General features: G+C 40.0%; 1 protein-coding gene across 1 annotated transcript in view; it reads left to right on the forward strand.

Annotated features, from left to right (window-relative positions):
• Cubn (cubilin) overlaps positions 1-22,711 on the forward strand; it is a 275,809-nt gene extending 253,098 nt beyond the window's left edge. The window contains exons 61-68 of the mRNA XM_071619663.1: positions 9,042-9,204; positions 9,549-9,754; positions 11,432-11,437; positions 13,046-13,187; positions 14,182-14,363; positions 18,631-18,796; positions 20,575-20,810; positions 22,241-22,711. Of these exons, the coding sequence (XP_071475764.1) occupies positions 9,042-9,204; positions 9,549-9,754; positions 11,432-11,437; positions 13,046-13,187; positions 14,182-14,363; positions 18,631-18,796; positions 20,575-20,810; positions 22,241-22,348 (1,209 nt within the window). The 3' untranslated portion in view covers positions 22,349-22,711. The remainder of the gene's footprint in view (positions 1-9,041; positions 9,205-9,548; positions 9,755-11,431; positions 11,438-13,045; positions 13,188-14,181; positions 14,364-18,630; positions 18,797-20,574; positions 20,811-22,240) is intronic.
• The last annotated feature ends 1,993 nt before the right edge of the window (positions 22,712-24,704 follow it).

The following is a 24,704-nucleotide window of genomic DNA, read 5'->3' on the forward strand; positions in this document are numbered from 1 at the left end:
CTATAGTCACATAAATGCAACAGTTTTATTTGCAAAACTCTGGAAAGGAAAAATACTATCACTACTAACAACTTCTCCAAGACAAGGAAACTAGACAAATCCTAATTTAATTAGCTAAGCAAGACTTAAGTGGACATTTAAGGGTTCCTCTAGTTAGCCATTCCTTTTTCAAAAAGTTGAAATCTGTGTGTTAAAACGTTATGACTCTTGGAATGTCATGAGATTTGGCTCATGGAAACCTAATAAGATGGCTAGAGATGTTGGCAATTTACAACCTGCTCACATAAATGTGTGAACAAATTTTTACAGTCTAAATTATTGACCTGCATGGCTTTATCTTTGCACCAACTCATTCCTTACACGTAGGCTCAATCTTTTCAGAACTTGGATTTCTGGTTCAATACAAGCCAGGAAAATAGCTTTGTAGTAATCAGAATGTTACCCAACTATATTGTTTTCGTTATTATAAATACTGTTGAACAGTGGTCAATAAACAGTTTTATATTCCTTTTTAAAAAAGTAAAACAAGAAACTTCTCTGTTAATTTTTAAATGACTTTTTGGTTTTAAATTATTGTATGTATCAGGGTATATAAATTCAGATTACTCGTGTTAATTAGCATTAGTCAATATATATACTCTAAGGGGAAAATCAACATCAATGGCAAGATTTCTTTCCGTGGTGATCTTAAGTCTGATTGGAAAATTAAGGGATGACATATGCAAATCCACCATGATCAGTTAGTTCAGGATAATAACCATCAAAGTGTTAATTAATGCATTAGGTGCAGGCTTGGAACAAGGTGCAAGTTTAAGAGAAGGGGAAGGGGCTGAGGGCATAGCTCAGTGGTAGAGCACTTGCCCAGCATGCGCAAGGTCCTGGGTTCAAGCACTACAAAACGAGAAACTTCATAGAGTAAGGAAAAACTTACTTGAGTCAAGAGAGAATTCTAGGCAAGGTGAACATTAAAAAAAAGGCATAAAATTGGAATGTGCATTTTATTTAAATATGTATTTTATTTGCAGAGCAAAAAAGCTGGCTTTATTGGAGCAGAATATTGCTAAAGTAACAAGAAATAAGATTGCTTAAAGTAGAGAAAACACAGATTACAAAGGTTCTTGGAAGTCAAACTAATGAATTTAAATTTTATGCAGCTGCAAATACAAAGAGTTTGAAAGTTTTCCAATGAGTCAGCAATATGATGAGAGCAGTTTTTTAAGAAAGAGTTACTGGGAATTAGCATTCAGGGTGGATTGGAAGGAGAGAGGATTGGGAAGGCTCCTGGGACAGAGAGAATTCACTCTTAGTGTGAAGAGGGTGGAATCAGGTAGAGCAAGACAAGCGCAAGAAAAATTTATAAGTTCTAGGATTGTCTTACATTTTAAAGCAATTTGTTTTAAAATAAAGGGAAGGAAAAGTCATAGATGAAATACAAACATGAGCCCTTATTTTTCACTGTGATAAGCACCATGATTAGGACACTAAAATAATAATAATAATAATAATAATAATAATAATTTTTAAAAAATGGAAGTACTCTTAAGAAGGGATGGTGGTTTTGGTAACAGACAAGTGGGATTGAAGTGTGTAAAGAATGGGACCAAGCTGCTATAAGGAGATAACTCTATGAATAGAGGAAACAGCAACCAAGCATTCCTTAAATCATAGGAAGTAATGATTTCTTAGACAGTGTGGAACTGCTCTCAGTTTCCAGAAAAGGTACCCACTTGGAGGTGGCAGGAAAAGAAATAAATGAACTACAAAAGCAGTATGAAAATCAGGAATGGTGTAATGTCACTGGAGTCAAGGGGAAGATTCTTTTCCAAAGGATGGTGATCCATGCAATGAAATTTACAAATTAGAGGCCAAGAAAGGTTTGAAGAACAAACTCATTCCATTTTATGAAAACTGTTTTAATAAAATATTGGGACAGTGGTCAGATTGAAGGGAATTCATGAAACTCTGGCGATAACAGGAATGTCAACTCAGGGTGAATTCTCCTTTTCTAAAATGAGACCAAAATGACCAGAATGGCCTGGAACTGATATTTAAGACTTCAAGAGTTCCCTTTGTTTTACTTAAAGGTAATAATAAGCTTTAGAGCCTGACAGTATGGTGACTCAAACTCAATTTTGCTATCAAATTTCTTTATCTTCCTGGTTTCTTATCATTTCATTTATTAAAAACAAATAACATAATAATGTTTGCTTTGCATGGCTATTTTGAGCCTAAAAATAATTCATATTAGAGGGTTCAACACTGTGCTTGACATAATTCATTGACAAATTGACTTCTCTTTTATCCCTTTGAGTAATTCTAGATAAGATAGAAGATATGGAATTTCCTTTTCTTAAAATACTAAAAATAATCAGTTCACGTATAAACTACAAATTTCAATTCATCTTGGATGTCCTGGGTGTGGTCTTGCTAGGAGGGGAGTTGGTTGAATTTGCTGTCAAGACTATTTCTATCAGTGTAATTTTATAATGTCATATAGCAGCTTGTAATCGTCACAATTTCTTCAAGTCATTTAGGACAGAAATAGCAACATCAAAACCAGTAAGGTATTTTCTAACTTCATAATAAAATATTTTCCCCTAAAGATATTGTGTTTAAATTTATTCTTCTTTTCCTGTTTGGGATAGCAATTTCCCTTAATTTATAGCTTTTCCTACTTCTAGTAACTGGCCAACAAAAAAACAGCTTTGGAATATGAAATTGACAGGTGTCTATTAAAGAGATTTTCTGTGGTAAATGGGATATTTGATTCCTTTTACATTGTTTCTTAGATATGATAATAAAGTCACTTTTTAGAAAAGCTAGCCTAATTCAACTCTATAGGTAGACATACAAGCAAAATCATGCCAATTCTACTATTCATTCATAATTCTATAACTTGTTTTTGAAAGAGTTGACTCAGCGTAAGATAACCGTGGTACATAGTGAATTGTGTATTACACTGAGCAATTGCTACTAACATCAACATCACATTCATTTCATGAGGTTCTTTGGCAGCCATTGCCCCTGGCACTGGAGATGTACAGAATTAAACACTTGAGGAGTGAAAGCTCCCAGGAGCTGTCAGTCAAGTGGAGGAGTCAGACATGTGAGCAGATATATTAAAATGCAGAATATGAACGATGTAGAAATGAAGAGCTGAAGAGGATCCGTCCTGCTTCATTTGAGGGTTCAGGAAGGGCTTCCTCCATGGGATGGCTCAGCAGGATTTTATGAAATAAGTGGAATCTTACTCCCAGTTGTTACCCTCTGCAAAATTAGGAAGAATATTACAAAACGATGACTCTTACAGGAGGCTGGCTACCAAAATTAAGGAGAAAATGAGGGTCTGGGTACTATATAATCTCATGCCAGCTTCTTGTCACCAAACCCCTGATGGGTTCAGATATTCCTGTGGTGTTCAGTGGTGAGGCAGCAGAGAGGGTCAGGACTGTGACCCTAACTGACTTTCTATGCAAAGAAAACACGGATCCAGCAGAAAAGAGGTGGCTCCACCTAAAGTCCCCCAGCATGTCCTCAGCCTGATCAGTGCCACTGTTCATCACCAATATTTTATAAGTCTTCCTTTTCCATCTGGAGTGAAAGTTGTCTATACTAACTGTCCTGTGGGCTTCAGCCATGTGGCTTTTGAACACTAACTGCCAGTCACAGTTCCAAGTTATTGTTATAATGACAGTTATAAACCCAGAAAACACTCCAGAGGGCCTGGTACCAACCTCACTGGGAACCTCTGTCTCAACCCCTGGCTTACCCATTTGGTCTGTGGTCAGCCACTGGAGAAAGGGCTACCCATCTTTAAGGAGAGGATCAGCAGTTCACACAGACATAAGATTCATTAGTATTCATTCACTCATTCATTCATTTAGTTACTCATTAATAAATGTTAATTTGAGACTATTTTATTCCAGATTTTGGTCCAAGCACTGGAAAAGAGCATTAAGGTTAAAAATATATATTTAGTGCTATCTGAGAATATCCCGTAAAGGCCCATGTGTCAAAAGCTTGATCATCAGTGTGTGGCACTATTGGCAGGTGGGGGAATCTTTGAGAGGTAGGGCTCAGTGGAAGGAACTTGGGTCGTTGGGGGGCATGCCCCTGAGGCAAGGAGTGGGATGCCAGCCCCTTCCTGTCTCTCTCTTCATTTCCCTACCACCATGAGGGGAGCAGCCTTCTTTGCCTTGTTCTCCTGCCATGATGTTCTTCCATGATATAGGCTCAAAGCAACAAGGCCGAGTATCCTCAGACTGAAGTCTTTGAAGCCAGAAGCCAAAATAAACCTTTCCTCCTTTTAAGTTGATTATCTCAGGTATGTTGTCGAGGGACAAAAAAACTAACACATACTATGAAAACACCTGCACTTGGAGCTGGTTCTAATCATTGCTTCTTTGTGGCTTTTCCTGAGATCACTAAGATTAGCACAGTTTTTTTTCTCCCAGAAGGTTCTGAAGTAGATCAGAGTTCAGCCCCACACCTGAAAAAATGACCCTGTATTCTCTTCCCCGTGCCAAATTTATGCCCCAGTGTGTTGTCAAGCAGACCTATGTCAGAGGTCTGCAGTAAGATGAAGATACTTTAAGAAGCAACTTAGAAATACTCCAGAAGACTATCAAAGTCCTCCTGTTATTTAATATCCTGGGATATAGTAAAGGATACCATCCTAAGAAAATTAATGTTTGGAATTACTGCTAATTTTGAAAAAGAATTAATGTACAATTTCAAAGTCTGTTTCTCTTGGGCATTTAAAGTTTTCAGAAATTAAAAGCCCCAAATTTCCTTCCCATTTCTTCAACTGCACAAATTGATGGCCAGGTAAACTCTAGGCACTTAAAGTAGCTGTCCTCAGAGACTGTCCTTCACTGAATTACTTACTCAATTCCTTCTAGATATTAAATAGAGTATAATACTGTTAAAGAGTTTAAAAGGTGAGAAAACACACAGTTTTTCTCAGCATTTACCCACATCCCCAAGACTTAGGACATAATTCAAGCTCCAGTTCTAAAGCAGTTATGCCAGCAAAGGTGGGCTCCCAGAAGACGGCGTAGCTGCATGTGATCATCCCAGTCCTGAGGGCATCATCTGTGTCTCCCGAGTCTTGCACAGTGCACCCCTCCAGCACACTGTAGAGCCACCTTGCAAAAATCCATAGTGGGAAAAATGGTGTCCTTAGAGGGTGGGGGAGGAGAGGCAGAATATCTTGGCTTTGACTGCAGAGGAGTCCAGGCACCCATATCGGTTGTCCAGAGGCCAATCAACGTCTATTTCAATTCAATTAGGGGAAGTCTTATTGTGGCAAAGAGTTAACAAATGCAACAGCAGCATAGGGCTAGGCTTGGACATAACTCCCTTCTATCCAGCCATGGCTTCTCCCTCTCAGTTTCCTTCACATTTACAGTTATCTATCGAGAGCCTCCATCAGATCTCAGTACTCTTACAGGGTGAGTTCTAAACTCCTTGGCTCAAAAGGTAGAGAACTTCATGGCCTTGTCCAGGGCACTTATTTCCTCATTTCTCCTGTTCTCTTGCCCAAGCTTCCAGTCCCATGGAACACAGGTGCCATGTATCTCATACATCATGTCTTCAGCCTCGTATTCCAGCTGGCTGGGAGGCCCTTTCCCTTTTGTAGATCTTACTGTTAAGTACCAACTTAAATGTCTACGTGAAGTCTTTCCTGACCCTGGCAACCCCAATACACTTCCATTCTTTATCCATGTTTCCCTATATGATTTATATACACTCCCTATCTCTCTCTCTCTCTCTCTCTCTCTCTCTCTCTCTCTCTCTGTGTGTGTGTGTGTGTGTGTGTGTGTGTGCGCGCACTTGTGCACACATGCATGTGTGGAGAGGGGGAGAGAGAAGGAGAGAGACAGAGATACACTTAATTTAGGAACCTTCTCTCTCTGGACCTTGAAGGTAGAGAAGCTGCTTTATACCTTTGAAGCTTGGTACACAGAAGATTCATGCTTGCTAATAGGATTGTGATCATAAAGACAGAAATGATCATAATGAAACCTTAACTTGTTCATAGGGAAAAAGCCTCTTACTTCAAACTTGACAAATGTACTCTTCTGCAAAATGAGGGGTTTTAGATTATAGAACTCTTGAGTCTCTCCTAGCTCTAAAAGTGAGCTGAAATGTTTAAGTAGGAGAGACAGTGCCATCTAGTGTAAAACTTATTTTACTTTTTCTTTGGAAGTGACTGACCATCTCCATTTTATATAATCCTAGCATTTTAACCTAACGTCAGGGGTCGTGGCTGTTCTGAAGTTCTGGTCGATATTTGGAGCCCCCTAAACACAAATACTCATTTTAGAAATACAGTGAAAACTATCAGAAGGGGGAAAAATCCGTTTTTGAGCAAAGTGTTTGTGAGAATCTAATCCCTCAAGTGTTGGCTGAAGGTCATGGTAGGTGGGATGATTCTAAGTGCCATCACAGCGAATAATCCAAAGTTCCCCCACTTATGGGACTTACTTTTTTTTATTTTTTGGTTGAGAAACTAGAAAAAGCAAATAAGAAGTAAGAAATAAGATACATTTTGATTATAAGAAATAATGCAGGATGATGTTGGGGAAGGACAACATGGGGTAGGGTTGGCCACTCTGAGGTGATGACATTTAAGTTGAGCAAAGAGTCAAGACTGCAGAAAGAGCTGCCAGTAATAACAGAGGCCGTGGGCAGGGTCCTCCTGGGATGGAGCACTTGCAGGAAGCAGTGATCATCTGAGAGGAGGTCCCAGATTGGGTGGGGGTTGCAGACCATGGTAAAGAGCAGGTATTCTACCAAAGGACTTAAAAAACGGAATACTACAGGGACACAGCCAATCAAGGTTTGCAGCAGCACAATTCACAGTAGCTAAACTGTGGAGCCAACTAGATGCCCTTCAATAGATGAATGGATAAAAAAAATGTGGCATATATACACAATGGAATATTACTCAGCAATAAAAGAGAATAAAATCATGGCATTTGCAGGTAAATGGATGGAGTTAGAGAAGATAACGCTAAGTGAAGTTAGCCAATCCCCAAAAAACCAAATGCTGAATGTTTTCTTTGATATAAGGAGGCTGATTCATACTGGGATAGGGAGCAGGAGCATGGGAAGAATAGAGGAACTCTAGATAGGGTAGAGGGGTGGGAGGGGAAGGGAGGGGGCAGGGGGGTTTTAATGACGGTGGAATGTGATGGTCATCATTATCCAAAGTACATGTATGAAGACACGAATTGGTGTGAATATACTATGTATAGAACCAGAGATATGAAAAATTGTGCTCTGTATGTGCAATAAGAATTGTAGTGCATTCTGCTGTCATATATAAATAAAAAAGTTAAAAATTAAAAAATACATAGATTTCAGGGAAAAAATTCAACCAAAATGTATGTACTGAAAAGCAAGAAAAAATAAATATTCAAAGATTTTGATTTTTAAAAAAAGCAGGTATTCTACAGTAGGTGTCATGAGAATCCACTGGAGCATTTCAGGGAAAGCAGGAGCACAATCTGATTTAAGTTTGCAAACACTCGTCCCATGGGGATGAGGTGCTCTGAGATGTATTTTGAAGATGGAATGGAATGGATGTGGGAGTAGTGAGGACAGAGACAGACAGAAGGAAAGAGAGCAAGGACAGAGAGAGGGAATCAAGTATGGATGGAGTTTTGGGCTTGAGCCATTTATTGAGATAAAGAAGATCTGGGGAGAACAGTTTGGAAGGGGGTGGTGCTGTGGTTTGAATGTGTCCCCCAAGTTCTGTGTTAAAACTTAATCCTCAGATTCATTTGTTGCTGGTATTTGGTGATGGGTCTAATGGGCCTTTGGGAGATAATTAGGGTTTGATGAGGTCATGAGAATGGGGTCCCAGGATGGGATTAATGGCTTTATAAAAAGAGAGAGACCAGAGCTAGAGGCTCCCGCTCTCTCATCCTGTCACCATGCAGCAGCCTGGCCCTCACAGATGTCCCTTCATTCTGGACTTTCCAGACTTCAGAACTGTGAGAAATATATTTCTGTATAAATTACCCAGTCTGTGGTCTTCCAATATGGGAACACAAGACAGCCTAGAACAGGTGGGTGGTGAGAGAGAGACATCAAAGCACTTCTTCACTTATTAGGTTTTTATGGAGTGCCTTTTATGTGCCAGACATCCTTAAACTCGGGGGACATAGCAGTGAGCAGGACAGAGATCTGTGCTTCTATGGAACTTGCATTCTTTTTAGTGGGGAAGATAATTAAAAAAACAAGTATAGAGTTAAGTAGAAGGTGATACTGGCTCTGAAGAAAGATCAGGCAGGAAAGGAGTCAGGGAATGTTCGGAGAGTTTTCATAGGGAAACCCTTCCCAGGTCTGTGACATTTGAGTAAAGATCTGGAGGAATGTTGGAGAACAAACTATGTGGATACAGGGGAAGAAGAATCCAGGCAAAAAAAATAGTAAATGTGTCAGCCACGAAGTGTGGCTGTGCCTGGGTTGGTGAACAAAGCAGAGAGAGTAAGAAATGAGAGCTGTCAGGGTGGGAGGAGAGCAGATTCCGGGTTCTATTAGGCCTGGAATGCCATCGTCAAGGCCTTGGCTTTGTATTGAGAGAACAGGAAGCAGTGAGGCAGCTCTTCAGCAGGGAGGTGACCTGGTCTGACTTCACTTTAACAGTAGCGTGTGGCTGACATTTTGAAAAGAGGAAAGAGTGGGGAGAGCAGAAGGAGGGTGCCCCATACAGAGGCTTCAGCAATGGTCCAGGCAAGACCACAGAGTGGCTTGGACCAGAGGTAAAGGTAGCCGTGGATTTGATGACTCCAGTGACACATTATTTATTAAATCGTATATGACTTTCCCAAAGATCAGACAGATGTTGGCATTGCACCAAGTTTTTTTCTGAAAATCGATCCCATCACAAGTCTGCTCCTGAATTAAGACAAGAACACCAATGCACAGATCCTTAGTGGTGACCTGTGGTGACTTCATATCCAATTTAGTGTAAAAATGGGCAACTTCCCTGTGGATAATGGAGAACTGAGAACCTTCTTCCTTTCCAGCTCTATGATGGGGAGAGTGAAAACGACTGTTTGGCTGGAACGTTCTGTGGTTCCACCATACCTGCTCCTTTTATCTCTTCCAGTAACTTCCTCACAGTTCACTTTGTCAGTGACCTGACTCTAGAAAGAGAAGGATTTAATGCTACATATACCTTCGTGGACAGTGAGTAAATTGAGATTATTTTTAAAATATAGGTTATGAAACGCATGTGTATTTATGTACTAAAAATAATGCATTCTTATTAAGTTTACACTCAGGTACTAAACTTAATGTTAATTACTCTCTTGGTTGATTACTGAACTCATTTCATTCCCTCTGTCTTTAATTTGTAGTACAAATTTGCTAATCTTTAATCAAAAATTTGAATATCTCAAATTTTTAATAGAAAGATTTCCTATCTCTCCTTTGGGCCAGCAGGGTAGGGAAGGCAGAATTTTAAAGACTCTGTGTGAGGAGACAAGAGTGAAATATCTCCTATGTTGTTTCTTTCTTTCCTCCCTCTTCAGTGCCTTGTGGTGGAACATACAATGCAAATTGGACCCCACAAAATACTTCGTCACCCTATTTGTCAAACCAGAGTGTTCCATTGTCCACCTGTACTTGGGTCATTGAAGCCCCTCCCCACCAGCAGGTGAAGATAACTGTGTGGGCTCTTCAGCTACACTCGCAAGACTGTGCACAGAACTACTTAGAGGTTCAGGACTTGCCAGAGGTAATGATTATGGGATGGATTACAGTTGCATCTAGTGATCTTGCCACTAGTATTTGCAAAACACTCGAAGCAATGAAGGCATGATTCAATAAATCCTCAAAGTTACTTTCAGCATGGTGTTTTGCAGCCAGATCCAAAGTTCAGGTGAAGAGGAACACTTGAACTTGGTTCTGTAGGTCAGGTACTTTTAAACATCCAGATGCCTAAGAATTACCTGGGCATCTTGTTCAAAAGGCATACTGCCCAGGGCCCACCCCTGGAGATGGATTCTTCCACATAGTACCTATGAATCTAAATTTTTGATGAACATCTCTGGTGTCCTGAACTCCATGAGCCACACTTGGAGAAACCCTTCTAGTTAGTAGTATCTGTGTTTAGGATGGTCAGAAGGAATTCACCCAGTACACAGGAAAATAAGCCAAGAAGCCATTTCATGCCATGCCTGTAGCACTGTATTCATGGTATTATGAGACAAAATAAAGAGAGAGACAGGGGAAAAAAAAAAAAAACCTCATTTGCTAAAAAAAAAAAAAAAAGAAAGAAAAGGAAAAAAAAAGCTGAGTCTTACTTTCCCATGAGCAAGGTGTTATGGAGACAGTTGGGACATAGAAGTGTGTTGTTAACAGATTAGCATATCATCATTACATAGTGAAGTAGTTGAAATACTGAGAGTAATGAGATTACCAAGGGGAATTGGTAACACGAGGGCTCAAGAACTGATGATGGATTCGAGGGAGAATATCTGGGGATACCTGGGCTGTCTTTGCTGTTTCGAGAGTGACTAACTTGTTCATTCCAAGGGGATTGTTCAAATCCCATTGTGCTGGCAGAAGTAAAGTCCCATCTGTCACCTTCAGAATTTTCACAGTTATCCTCATTATAAGGCTGGGGTTTCCTAATTCTTACACTCCCCATCTTAGTGGGGAGTCAGTTTATCTGACTCTAATGTGAAGAGGTCCAAGATGTTCAGGCAGCTGAGTAGACACCAGATTTTTTGATTTTGTGCAAATCTTAGACACTGAGATTTGTGCTGTGCTCCCATGGTGGCCAAGACAAGGGGTCATCATTATTTCATTTCTGATGGTTTCTGGACCAAATTCCTATTCCCCAGTGGGAGTCTCACCAGAAGGACTTACAGCCAGGTGAGATAAGATCCTTTGGGTATAAAGGCTCTTTCAATTTCCCATTGCTTTATGAAGCTGAGTCAATGGAGGACAGAGAAGACCTCTCAACTAGGCACAAAAATGGCATGAACAGGGCACAAGGCAATTATGGAACTTGTTGGCAGCTGGACTTGCCTCCAATAAGACCATCGCGTTCCTCATGACTAAAACACTCAGGGTCACTCCAGGTGAACTGGGCTACGTGAAATAATCACACAAGAGACAGAGATGCCTTTTTCTTTGGGTCCCGTGATGATTCCTTTGACTTTAGGGGTCTGTGGAGAGAGAGAGAGAAAATGCTGAACCCTTTTTTGGGGGAGAAGCTATTCAAATGAGGCAAGGGGTCAGGTTTCAGGCAGTTGAGTCTAGCTTCATGATGTCTGCTGTCAGCAGGTTGACTGACAGCTAGAAGGCCATGCCCAAAGGCAGAGCAAGAGAAGGGGACACACAAAAGAAGCTTCCATGGAACATTCTATCCCCCAAAGGGCAAAGGGGTAGGATTACAAAGGAATAGGGGCATGTAGCTCAACCCCAGGGTATGCCTGCTCAGAAGACACTGGCCTTGCTATTGGAGTGGGGGAAAAGAACGAGTCACAAGTCAAGGCACTATGGCAGCAGACTACAGTGATCTTTCAGATCCCCGTGGTGCATCAGGACTGGGAGGCATGGTTACTCAGTGTGGCTCCCCACAATACCCAATATTTGTTGCAACTGAATAATGTCCTTCAATTGAATGAATAAGGAAAGGACAGGGGATTTCATCCTAGGTAGGTAGAGAGGGGATTAAAAAAAATAATAATAATGGTGATGGGCTGGGAGAAATTGGAACTCCAAGCTCTCCAAGAGTAGAAAGAGAAGCCCTAATTTGAAGATTGTCTAAGTGTTCTATGGTGGGGGCATAAGAGAAGATGGAAGGTATGCTGCTGGCCTTGAGGTAGGCAACTACAGAGAGTGGACATGAACATCACTGGTTAAGAAGTTCAAAGTGGGATTTGTTTAATGAACTGTCTATAAAATCATCCAAACCTCTATGAGTTCAGAAAGGAACTGGGGTGCAGAAAATTACTTGTGGTAAGATACCACAAATCTTTAATAAATGAAGGGAATTAACCAGGAGGAAAGTAAATAAAAATGATGAAAAGGGTCGGAGAGACTCTTTGGCCACATGCAGAGACTTTCTAAAGAGGACCTGAGGTGAGGACAGATGCTGCAGTGAGGAACATGGAGAAACGCTCCCCTACTCCTCTCCTCCACTTTTACTCAATGAATTGTGGAGAATAGAAAAGGAATGACCTCCCCTAGGAGGCTGCTGGAAACTCAGGTTTCACTTAAGACCACAAAATGGAAAGGGGAGAGATGTAGACAGGAGGTAGTTAACAATGCAATTCAGATGATACAGCAGGCAAAGCTAGGAAAGGACCCATAGCAGCAGGCGGTGGGATGGGGGTGGCCATAGAAGCCCAGATCAGTAACAGGAGTCTGCAAGCTGAGGTGGAGCATGCACCTTCAGTAGGTGCCCAAGAACTGTAGGTGTTAGAAAGGTACTTATCGCTGGGAGGCTGCCAGCATCCTGACTTCGGTACAAGTTGGTTTTGTGCAAAAGGGATAGGTGTTTGACTGCATTTACCCCATGCTTTTGAAAGGGAATGTGGGTTGCCCAAGTCTTATAAAAGGAACAGTGACCTCATGACAGGCACTGGCTACCTTGGGGAGTCAGTATTGCCAAAAGGCCTGCTTAGGTTTGCTGTGAGGAGCAAGGACTGGATCAGGGGAAGAGTCTCAGTCTTATGAGCCCAGGATAATGGGAAAGGCTTGAGTAGGAGACCTGCAGTGAGCTCAAACACTGGACTCTGCTCAGAACAAGGACACAGGCCTCAGCTGTGACATAACCTGGGAAGGGAGCAGTCTTGATTTCTGCAGGGAAGTGTCTGTTCATGGTTTCAGCAGACACTTGGCCCCCATCTCCCATCTTTCCAGGAAGGTGGGCAAGTCTGGCTGCAGAGTGCTTCAGAGACTAGAGCTGGGTTCCATGGCTGAATATGTAAGCCATGCTTTACAGTAGAGTTTCTGGTACAGCTGTCCTCTCCTGGAACTGAATCTAATATGATGTGGCTTCCATTCATTTCAGGGTGATGGAAGAGTCCATTTCTGTGGCAGAAACATTTCAGCTCTGCCCGAGTTTTATTCCTCCACAAGAACTGCCATGGTGGTTTTCAAATCTGAAGTTTTAAACAGCAACTCTAGAGTGAGTTTCACCTATCAGATTGCAGGTGAGCCCTGGAGCTTCCATCTTTTCTCAGGAAATATGGCCATGGGTACAATGACCACTAGAATTTAAGGTAACCCAAGCCCACAGGAGGTAAGACTCTTAACTAGAATCCAGGCCCAATTTAGCAAATTACTAAAGCTAGTTCCTGGTAACATAAGATGAATACAACACTAATTGAAAGATAGTACAATATAGTAAATGAAAAATAGACCAGTTATTGTATTAATTATCCACTGACAGCATACAGGAGTCACCACATATTTTCACAAAAGCTTTATCCACATGAAATCCCCTGTCTTACAATTCACTTATTCAAAGTTTACAGTCCAATGAGTTTTAGTAGGTTCACAAAGTAGGGCATTGCTGTATCTTAGGAAGTGATTTTATAAAAACTTGAAAAGGATTACCAGTTACTATCAATGAGAAGCTTATTTTCAGAGACCACTTTATTATTTTGAACCTGATTAAAAGCTGCCTTTGAATCAAACAAACAACAAAAATGGGTATTATTTTTTACTAAAAGGAACAGTGATTTACTGTTCTAGCATAACAATTAAGTCATCAAAGGATTTAAAGGGAAATCCTCATGGAAATCTCTGCCTGATAGGTAGAACCTTTGAGTCCAAAAAAGGGTTCAAGTGACAGCCACCAATACTTCACTGTGATCAGAAAAGTTCAAAGGACACTAGGATGCCCTTTAAAGAAAGCCCTCATATTTTATACCCGCATGGAGGTGTTTGTGTTAAGAAGCCTCTGTACACATCTGTAGGATGTGTGATTCATGTCACCTCTCAGGTCTCAATTATCTCAAAGATAAATGAAGAGACTGGATTAGTTTCCCATAAAGTTTGTTCAGATTTAATGGTCTTTTAAAATTATTTCTGTCAAGTTGAAAGAACACTAAGTATTTGGGTGCATGCATTTTTTTCTGAGATCTTTTCTCTCTCTCTCTCTCTCTCTCTCTCTCTCTCTCTCTCTCTCTCTCTCTCTCTCAGACTGCAACAGACAATACAACAGAGCATTTGGCAATCTGAAGAGTCCTGGATGGCCTGAAAATTATAATGATAACCTGGATTGCACTATTATTCTCACAGCCCCACAGAATCATGCCATTTCCCTCTTTTTTCATTCGTTTGACATTGAGGACTCAAGCAACTGTGCACATGATTTCTTGGAGGTAACATGCATCGGGGTGTCATTTGAACAATTATTTAAAAAGATGCTGCTAATCCTTATATTCCCCTTGTTCATTTCACTAATTATCCATGTATCTTTCAGTCCATAAACATTTACCGAGCACCTTCTGTTCCTGGCACTGGACTTACAACAAGAAGGAAAACATGTTCAGAACCCTTCAGAGGCATGATCTAAAGGGAAAGATAGGTGGTGTTTTAAGACAAAAGACCTGATGAGAGCAACACAGAGGAGGGAAAGTTTATTTGGGGCTCATGGTTTCAGAAGTCTTAGTCCATAGATGGCTGACTCCATATGTGTGTGCCCAAGGTAACACAGAACATATGGTGGAAGGGTATGGAGGAGGAAGCAGCTCAGGACATGGCAATCAGGAAGCAGAAAGAGAGAGAGAGAAAGCTCTGTTCACTAGGGACAAAATACAAACTCTAAGGCATGGCCCCAGTGATCTACCTTCTCCAGCCACACCCTAACTGCCTACATTTACCACTCAGTATTAGTGGATTAATGCAATGATTAGGTCAAGTCTCTCATAACCCAATCATTTCACCTCTAAACTTTCTTACATTGTCTCACACACATCTAAACCAAAACAGATGCTGAGAATAAATTACAGCACCATGAAAAGACTAAGTCCATCACGGTAAGGGCACCTAACTCTGGAGACAGAGTCGATCTCTTTAAGGAGGTTACATATGAATTCCTACCTGAAGGACAAGAGGGAGGGCCAAGCAAAGATAGTGAAGTGATCTTGGAGGTGGAGGATGGCACTGGCTTCAGAAGGGCCATCTGAAGATAAAAATGGAATGAATAACAGTAAATAGTTTCCTGATTTCCCTGATGACTACAGTATGTTTGGGGTGTCTGCACTATTTCTTGAATGAGTGTGTTCTACAGGTGCAGGAAATATGCTGTTCCTTCCTCTGCCACCACCACCAGAGAGAGCTAATTTGGTTGGAGGGGTCTTCGCAGTGTGCTTCTCTTCAACCCTGCATCAAAGCACATTGAGAAAGAGCAGAGCTATGCTCTTCATGTGGCTGCACCTCTGGGGTTGTCTAGTGCTACTAGAATGGCTCCTGGGAATCTGGTCTGCTCTACCTCACCTGCATTGCTTATGTGCAAATTGATATCATCACATCATTGTTCAGGGATTTTTTCTAGGGAGATTTTCCAAATGAGCTTGGCATCCCTGTTCAGCCAATTTTGAATCTAAACCTCAGCTGAGGCTGTCTAAATTGGCCTTGTTGCACATACACAAGAAGCTTCAGAAAGACTTGAAAATGTCTTTTTGCCCTCCTCTATATCTGATATAGAGTTTTATTTTTATTTCTTTTTCTACTGCTTTTGTCCCCCCTTTGTTCTGGGAATTGAACCCACAGGTGCTTTTATCACTTAGCTATATTCCCAGCCTACTTTTTAATTATTTTTTATATTTTATTTTGAGACAGGGTCTTGCTAAATTGCTTAGGGCCTTGCCAAGTTGCTGAGGCTGGTCTTGAACTTATGATCCTCTTGCCTCAGCCTCCCAAGTCGCTGGGACTACAGGCATGTGCCACTGTGCCCAGCTCTTCCCACTGTCTCTTCTTAATCAGGACTTTTAAAAAATAATTATTATTATTCTGGTTGTACCTGTGTAGTGTGATAAATAGTGGGGTGGATTGTGATAATTTGATACATGTATATAATGTGTATATAATGTGTAATGAGCAGATTAGGATAGTTAGCATTTCCATCTTTGAAATAGTCCAAAATTATTTGACCTGTACAAAATACACAAGTTGAACAGGGTATGCAACTTCTTTTGCAATTGTTTTCTTTTCTGCTGGCTTCTGTTTTCAGCTATTTCTTGGTAATCATGGCCTTTTCTCCCTACCAAAGCTGCTTCTGCTTTCTAGTACCAACAGCCTGCCCCCCTTCCTCTCATCCACCTCCATTCTCAGCTGTCTTGGCCTCTGGTGCTGCTGCTGATTCTTCCAGCCAGTCTGCAATGCCTGGCTTGGTACAAAGTTGGTGTCCTGGCTGGGCTGCAGTCAGCTTCTACATGTCTCCTGGTGAGGCGTTCAACTATCCTGGAAAGCTCTCCCTTCTGGAACTAATAGAAATGCCTTGCTAATCAGTATCCTTAACCCATGGTGCAATGAATTTCCAGAAGCAGCTCAGGCCTTTCTCATGGGGAATATTTGCTGTGACCAGAAATAGGGAAAAGGCAGATTTAGCTGGGAGGAAACAGAGAAATACAGTATTGTTGGTGCCAGTCAGGATATTAAACTCAGACTGGTACACCTTAGTCACCAGGGAAATCCAAATATTTATATGAAGTATAAAGCAGAAACCAGGGGAGGAGTGGGATAGGAAGAAAGGCTCAAATAATCCTCTCAGGTCAGAGTCACTGTGCAGCTCTTCTTAATTCCCCTCAAATCTGAGTGGACTGTTACTGAAAATTTAGCCTTTGCCATTTGCCTGCTGGATGCTGGGAAGTAAAGGTTTGCTTTCCAACATTGGAGGGTGAGAACTGTGCCCCCCCCCACATGGTCCTTTTTGTTTCATAGAATGGGTCTGAAATTTACTGTACAATAAGCCAAGAGAGGACATCAGCCTGTAAAATGTAGCAGAGTCTGGTTTTCGGAGGGAAGGCCACGGGCGTGGCCTCTTGGAGCCCCACTGGAAGCCTTTGCATTCCACTCTCAGGAACCCTAGTGGGAACAGCAAGCTCTTTCTGAGGACTCTGATTGTGTCACTGCCGGCAGAGACCAGTCTCTAGACATCTTCAGTATCCTCACCCCTCCTTTCAGCGTCCTCTAAGGCCCCAGAGATGCCTTCTACTCTTAGTTCATCTCATTCCTCTATGAAGAGAAAAGTCACTATGACAAGTTTTTAGCAGTTTCAATGGGAATAAATGTCTCACTTTTCCTTACAGAGCAATGGCATTTTAAAAGAGGACCCAGGGGGAAAGAGACCCAGACTCTAGAGTTTAGTGGTAGAAGGTCAGGCCCTCCAGCATTCTTAAATATGGTAGCTGCCTTCTTTCTCTATGGCTGCTCAGTCAAGGCCACCTCGTTTAAACATTTGGCAAAGTCATCCAACAACAAGCCCTGGACAACATTATTCTTTCCCTTTAGTTACTACATAGGCAGGAATAAAACCAAATCAACACAGCCTAACAGACCAGCACTGCACCTTAAGAAAAAAACACAACTTAAGGAAAACATCAGTTAATCAGATTTTCCAGTAAATGGACTTCTCAGATTTTGAATCATGGATCAGTGAACTCGGACTTTATCTGCATGGATCTGGTTCCACCTATACATTGCCTGTATAACTCTCCCCAAGTACTCTTCAGAGTGGGACTGGTTGGCAATGCTCAGTAGGAAGGAACCCAGCTGGAGGACAAAATGTGGTTGCATTCCCAGGGAGGTAATCTATCCCGCCACCCAATGCCCAATGACTCACTTCCTGTTTTTATGTCTTCTCCAGGCTGTAGGCTGAAAAGGAAAGCTACTCAGCCTTGGAATTTGTTTTTGAAATATATTTAACAACAGTCAGAAATGTCATAGATTTATTGAGTCGTGTCCTTTTCCCATACAGAAATTGCTTTTGCTCTGAACTTTATTACACTTTGTATGTTGCGGTTTTTTTTTTTTCATAGTTTCTTTTTCTGCTGAGTAGTTTTCAATGGAACACACACACACACACCATACACAGTACAATATAGTAGCTGACTGGAAGCAGAGCAGGCAGTGTTGCTCCCATACACATTTTTTTTTTTAAATTCACTTTAATTATATTCTTCAAAATGTCTCTTGAAAAGCCAAGGCCGTAGGATCATAGTATCAAGTAGTATATAAAAATGGGCCCAGGTGTTTTAATTGCTGTAGGTGACTGGGTGTTTCTGAATCCAAATGAAAATGGTTTTTGATCTGAAAACTAAACACTTCTTTTTGCAAGTAAAGGTGACTTCTGCATGTATTTGTCAGAGAACTCTTACTATTTTTTAAGGGTTTTGTTTATTGAGGAGGGAGTGTTGCTTTGTTGCCCAGCTGGTCTCCCAACTCCTGGACCCATTTGAACACAGGGCCTTGGGCTTGCTGGGCAAGTGCTGAACCCCACCCCCAGCTTCCCTTCATTCTTAAGTACATAAAAACATAAAGCTTTTTCTTTTAAGTCATCATTCTCGTTGTTTAATGTCTTAATGTATGCAATAATAAATTGGAGAAGAAAGTATAATGTAAATATAATAATTAATGTTTTTAAAGGTAAGAAATGGAAGTAGTAGCAGTTCACCACTACTTGGCAAGTATTGTGGAACTCTGCAGCCAAACCCCATCTTCTCTCAAAACAATGAACTGTATCTACGATTTAAGAGCAATAATATAATTTCCAGTCATGGATATGAAATCATCTGGGCCTCATCACCCTCTGGTAAGACATCTGCCCTTTTGGGGGCAAAGCAGTGTACATAAAGCTAACATAAGGTGTCTAATAGAAAAGCACAATTAAAGTGACCTCCTCTTTTTAGCTATCTATGTATTTCATGATTTCCTGTTAAAAACAGAAATTGGTAACAGTTGAGATATTTAAAAATTCTATATTTATTCATTATTTCTATGTAAAAGAATATATATTTATATATAAAGAATATAGAAGGTCTGAAAATTTTTTAATTCCTACATAAATTCTGTTTTGTCAGAATTTTTGCTTTTGTTTTGGTCATCACAATGTCCTCTGAGAAGTCAAATGAAAAAGCCAAATGGCTTTCACATTCCCGAGCACATGTGAGCAGCTGTGCTCTTCATAGTCCCTGAGGCTTCTTGGCTGTCCTGTAGTTAATTGCTTTTATCAGGGTAATAAGTATCTTCTTGTATTTTTGGTTGGCTGGTTATTAAACAACCGAAGGAAATTTAAGTCATGTCAATACGGGGTAACTCAAAAGCGGAGAAACATCTTTGTGAAATGTCCTGAAGTGTCTGGAAAACCTTCAAAATAAAAATGATAGAAAGAGCCAGGCTCGGTGGTACATGCCTGCAATCTCAATAGGTCAGGAAGCTGAGGCAGGAGGATCTGAGTTCAAAGCCACCCTAAGCAAAAATGTGGTTGAGACCCTGTCTCTTAATAAAATACAAAATAGGAATTCGGATGCGGCTCAGTGGTCAATGACCCCTGAGTTCAATCCCTGGTATCTCCCCCATCCCTCCCCACCACCGAAAAGATGGAAAGACTTATTTTAAATATGCTGAGGGGTAAGAATAGGGTTCCATCAAGACAATCATGGATTATGAAATCTTTGCAACTTAAGGAGGTTTAAAGACTATCTCCAAAGCCCTAATTTTATAGATGAGGACAGAAAATGCTAAGATTAATGCATTGCCCCAAATGCACAGATAGACTGTGGCGAAGGGGGCCGGATGCCAGCCCAGGTGCTTTTTGATTATGCCAGGCCATTTCTTCTGGACCCCCTTGGCTGTCCAGCCTAACTAGTGATAACTCTGCTATACAAACAAACAAATCAAATAAATCAACACCTGTACCTACGGAGCTTTGACTTTAAGTATGTCAATCTCAAAACTATCAGTTATTATCTTGGCAAAAAAAAATCACTTTTATTGTTAAGTGATTCATATCAAAAGCTACAATCACACAGTCTGTGTTCAGCCCATAATTTTCCTTTTTTGTATTTCTTTTTTCCTCCATTAGTCAATTTTGAACTGGTACCTTATCATGATACATGATAGTGGGGTTTGTTGTTACATGTCTGTACACACCAACAATAGAACATTATCATTTGGTCAGTTTCATTCTCTTGTACCTCCCCTTCAGAATTTGACCTTGAATTTGACTTCAATGTCATTATCTTCAACTCAGTGCATTGGGAGTGCACCATCAAAAGCACACACGTGACTTCATTCTGTCTTACAGTTATTCTGCCACATCACTTGTTTTTCCACGTTGTCCCTAACTTACTTTTTTCAAAGAATAGTGTTGGAGGAAGGTGCACCTGGGTCATGGTATGCAGGGAAAGGAACATTTGTTGGGGATGGGAGAGGTGGAAGTGGCAGGGGGAAAGAAGCAGCCCACAGAAGAAGGAGGTTTGGCCATCTACTGTTCTTGCAAAATCTCAACCCCTTAAGAAAATACACATGCATGAAAGCTGACTGGTTCTGAATTGGTGAATCAAACTTTCTGCTGCACTTTGGTTGCAGGCTGTGGTGGGACTCTTTATGGAGACAGTGGCTCCTTTACCAGCCCTGGCTATCCCAGCACGTACCCAAACAACACTCACTGCGAATGGACCCTCATTGCTCCTGCTGGAAGACCTGTCACCGTCAGCTTTTACTTTATCAGCATTGATGACCCAGGAGACTGCATCCAGAACTATCTCATACTCTATAATGGGCCGAATGCCACTTCTCCATCCTCTGGACCGTATTGTGGAGCAGTGAGTACAGCAAACACTTTTAGATTCCCACTTGTTATTTTAATATCATGATGGTAACTCAGTATAGACTCTTAGGGCAGACACATGCAAAGAACAAAGCCACAGCCTTAGCAAATTTGGTACTGTACAGTTTTCTGATTTCTATTGTGGGGGCACCAGTGCCATCTAGTGGGCACTGTGCTACAGTACTCTTAATAGTTACCAAACCAGACTGCATCAGAATCATCAGAATCCTTTGTGAAATTACTTCCAGTTCCCACACATATCTGTTAACTTTTTAAAAGCTCCCAGCGTGATTTTGATGCCCTTTCAGAGTTTAATACTTATATTTGTTTCTAAATATATAGAATTATGGAAAATTTGGACATCTGGCTCCATTTCATCTACTACTTGCTGAAAATTGCAGGAATTCTTTGAAGAAATGAACTAATAATAGTTTATTTTCATAAAGTTAACTTTATGAAGTTAACTCGCTAAACTATAATATTGTGAGAATATGCCTTTAATACCCTCTCTTTTAAAAAAGTAGCTACTTAAAGAGCTGTCAAGTGCAATGTGGCTCCTGATGAGCCTTCTGCGTGTTTCATGTTTTGATAGAATGCCATTGTTCATGGGAAGTCCTGTATTACTCACAGCAGCAGGATCTATCTAGGAAATACAAGGAAACTCAAAGAAGTGTATAAAACTTCTGTTAACTGACCATATTAGTTTGTCAACATAGAATAAGAAGTCAAACCTTTTGCTTCCTGTATTTGCTTAGGTAAATCTTTATCAAAATTTAGGAGCAGATTAAAATGGAAGTAAGAGGTGGTTGTGCATAAGAATAAATGATATTACATATACTTTGATATATCTCTTAGGAAGCAAAATCTCTCTCCTGCATTCACTTGAATAATTTGCTATCTTGGGAATAAATCTTAGGTAAGCCCAGTAATGTAAACCTTGTGAAAGAAAGGCTTTTTGTCTGTTTTGCTCATGTTTCAAGACCCTCGATGCTAAAAAAAAAAAATACCCATGTATTAATGGTATCTTATAAATATTTGCCCTATGAATGATTAAGACATCAGATAAAAACGAATCTTACCTCTTGCCCCCAAGCATTTCATAGATAATATGAAAGTCAATTCCAAAAGGAAACAATAGATGTTGAGGATGAAAATAGTCTATTTTACTCATATGATCATATTAGTTACCTCAAAGTAACCCAGGTGCTCATTTCTCCTCAACTTTTCACCCCAGGCAATATTCCTTTGTAAAGAATCTACATTAATTCTGGGCAAGATGACTTCTAGAAGTAAATACAGGTTCACTGTTAATTCTTAAAACTTCTTGACATTATAATTTTGTAAATTATACTAACATTTCTTAAAAAAATCCAAATTTTTAAAAATTGTAACTTTTATTTTTCATTTTTTTTCTTTCAATTTTAGGACACTAACATAGCTCCCTTTGCGGCTTCCTCAAATCAAGTCTTCATAAAATTCCATGCTGAGTATGCAGTGTATCCATCCGCGTTCCGGTTAACGTGGGACAGCTGATGGGGCATGGGTTTCCTCAGTCCTTTCGCTCTGCTGCAGGGAGCTTCTGACATCACACTGGACAGAACTATGCCATCCTGGACTCCTGCCCATGCCACTGATCATAAGTTGAACTTTTATGGTTTTCACCAAAGAATGTGTGGAATTGCTATTTGTATATTAGTGTTCTTTTTTTTTAATGTAAAATAATAACTTCTTGAGTTTTGGCTGTGCACACCTTTTAATTTTTGAGCTGAAATTTTTTAAAAGTCTTAAAAAGGTTAAAAATTACTATGTAAATTAAAAAATTAAGATACAATGAAAGTATGATTTTCACTGTGAGTGTCAAATTAGGGGTAATAAACTTTATTGATTGTACCACAATTATGCTCCATTAATTTTTAACTCATTAAAATGTATTCTTTCAGTATGGCTTGATATAGAAAAGTTTGCTGTGACCTCTGAATTCTTTCAATTTCTCTCTTATTTGCCTCAAGCTTCTGTTTTTTCCTGGGTTTGCTGAGCATATTCCCCCTCTACTCCCAGGACCCTGTTCTACCTTGGCTATTGAATTTCTCTGTGCATTTTTCACTCTCAATTATCTATTATCCACTACTCCACATTCCTAGAACATTCCCTTTTTCTTTCCTTGTGTGTGGGGTCTTTCTTCCAAACTTCCTTTTTTAAAAATTTTTACTTTGGTGGGGGGTGGGGGATGGACCAGGGATTGAACTCAGGGACACTCAAACACTGAGTCACATCCCCAGCCCTATTTTGTATTTTATTTGGAGACAGGGTCTCACTGAGTAGCGTAGCGCCTTGCTTTTGCTGAGGCTGGCTTTGAACTCGTGATCTTCCTGCCTCTGCTGCTGGGATGCGCCACACTTCTTTATGCTAAAGATGTTTTGCTTTTTCTTTAAATATCTTATCCACTGTTTACAATTCAGCTCAACACTATGACCTGCTTGGAGCCTCCAAAATCCCACTAGTAGAAATTATTATTTCTCCTCCTCCTCCTTTTCCTTCTTCTTCTTGTGTTTTTTCATAGCAATTTTTGTAATCAAATATAATATTTGTTACATTGCAGGGCTGGTGGACTGGGGATTGAACCCAGGGCCTTCTTGCTAAACATGTACTCTACCACTGACCTACACCCCAATCCCACATTTTTTTTTCTTAATCGTTATTAGTTGTATTTAGTCTTCCCTTCTTAAATTGTGTGTTTTTGAAGGCAGTTCTTGAGTGTCTCCACAATTGTTTAACATTGGATTTCCTCCTGACAGATAACTGTCACTGTGATCCTGCTCTGTCCACTCCTTCTTTTGCCAAATGAAGGAAGATCATCAGGAGGATAGGTTAATCCTGCCTCTGGAACAACCCAGTGACCATTAGAAGCTAGAAGATGGTTTGCGACTACACAGGGCCAGGCTTAAATTGTACTAAAAACAGATGCCAAGAAGGAAAACCATGATGACACCAGCCACAGTCAGTAGTCTCCAGAGCTGCTGAAGTCCCTAGAGAGTCATTTATTCTTAAAATAAATTACTGAGCTAAAAAATAGGTACCAATGAAAATTAATGTTCTATGTTTTTGACATTGATCCCCCCAAAGCAATGTACTGTTAATATTTTTTTTTTCAAAAATATAGAACTTAATCTCTATCATAATTCATTTGTTTACCTCTTTAAAATTTCTAATTCTTTTTGCCAATATACACATAGTATTCACACCCCTGGACTATTACTGCACAAAATATTATATTCTACACATTACATTTGTTTTATTGAAACATTTTGCATGTTTCCAGTGTTCTCAATTATATTTTTTATCATATAATTATCAGTTCTTATACTGCATGTACTTTATTCAACAGCCTTCTCTTTTCACATGTTTGCTTTGTTTCTAACCTACTACTGTAACAGATGAGCATTCAGTGAATTTTTTAAATAGAATTTTAAAAAATCTTTTTAGGCTGAGGATGTGGCTCAGTGACTATAAGTGGGGGTTCAATCCTTGGTACCATTTTTTTTAAATATTGAAATGAATAGATTCACAAGAAGTTGAAACAATACTAGAGAGAGGTATCTTGTCCTCTTCACTCAGTTTTTCCAATTTTCCATAATATTTTGTAAGTTATTTCTTAAAGGCACATTTCCTGGAAAGGTGGAAGAGCTTTTCATCTATTAACTTTATTGCTAAATTATTCAAACAGCATCAAAAAATTTATATTTCCACTACCAACCCAAATTTTGCTTTTGGAAAATACTTCAGGTGAAAGCCAGAAGTTATTTTGATTAGCTGATTTATTTTAAGGAAAATCTCCAAGACTGCTCTGCATATGACAATATTCCTAGAAATAGGATAAAATTAGTATTTT

Source organism: Marmota flaviventris, chromosome 12 (genome assembly GCF_047511675.1).
Source record: "Marmota flaviventris isolate mMarFla1 chromosome 12, mMarFla1.hap1, whole genome shotgun sequence".
Taxonomy (NCBI): domain Eukaryota; kingdom Metazoa; phylum Chordata; class Mammalia; order Rodentia; family Sciuridae; genus Marmota; species Marmota flaviventris.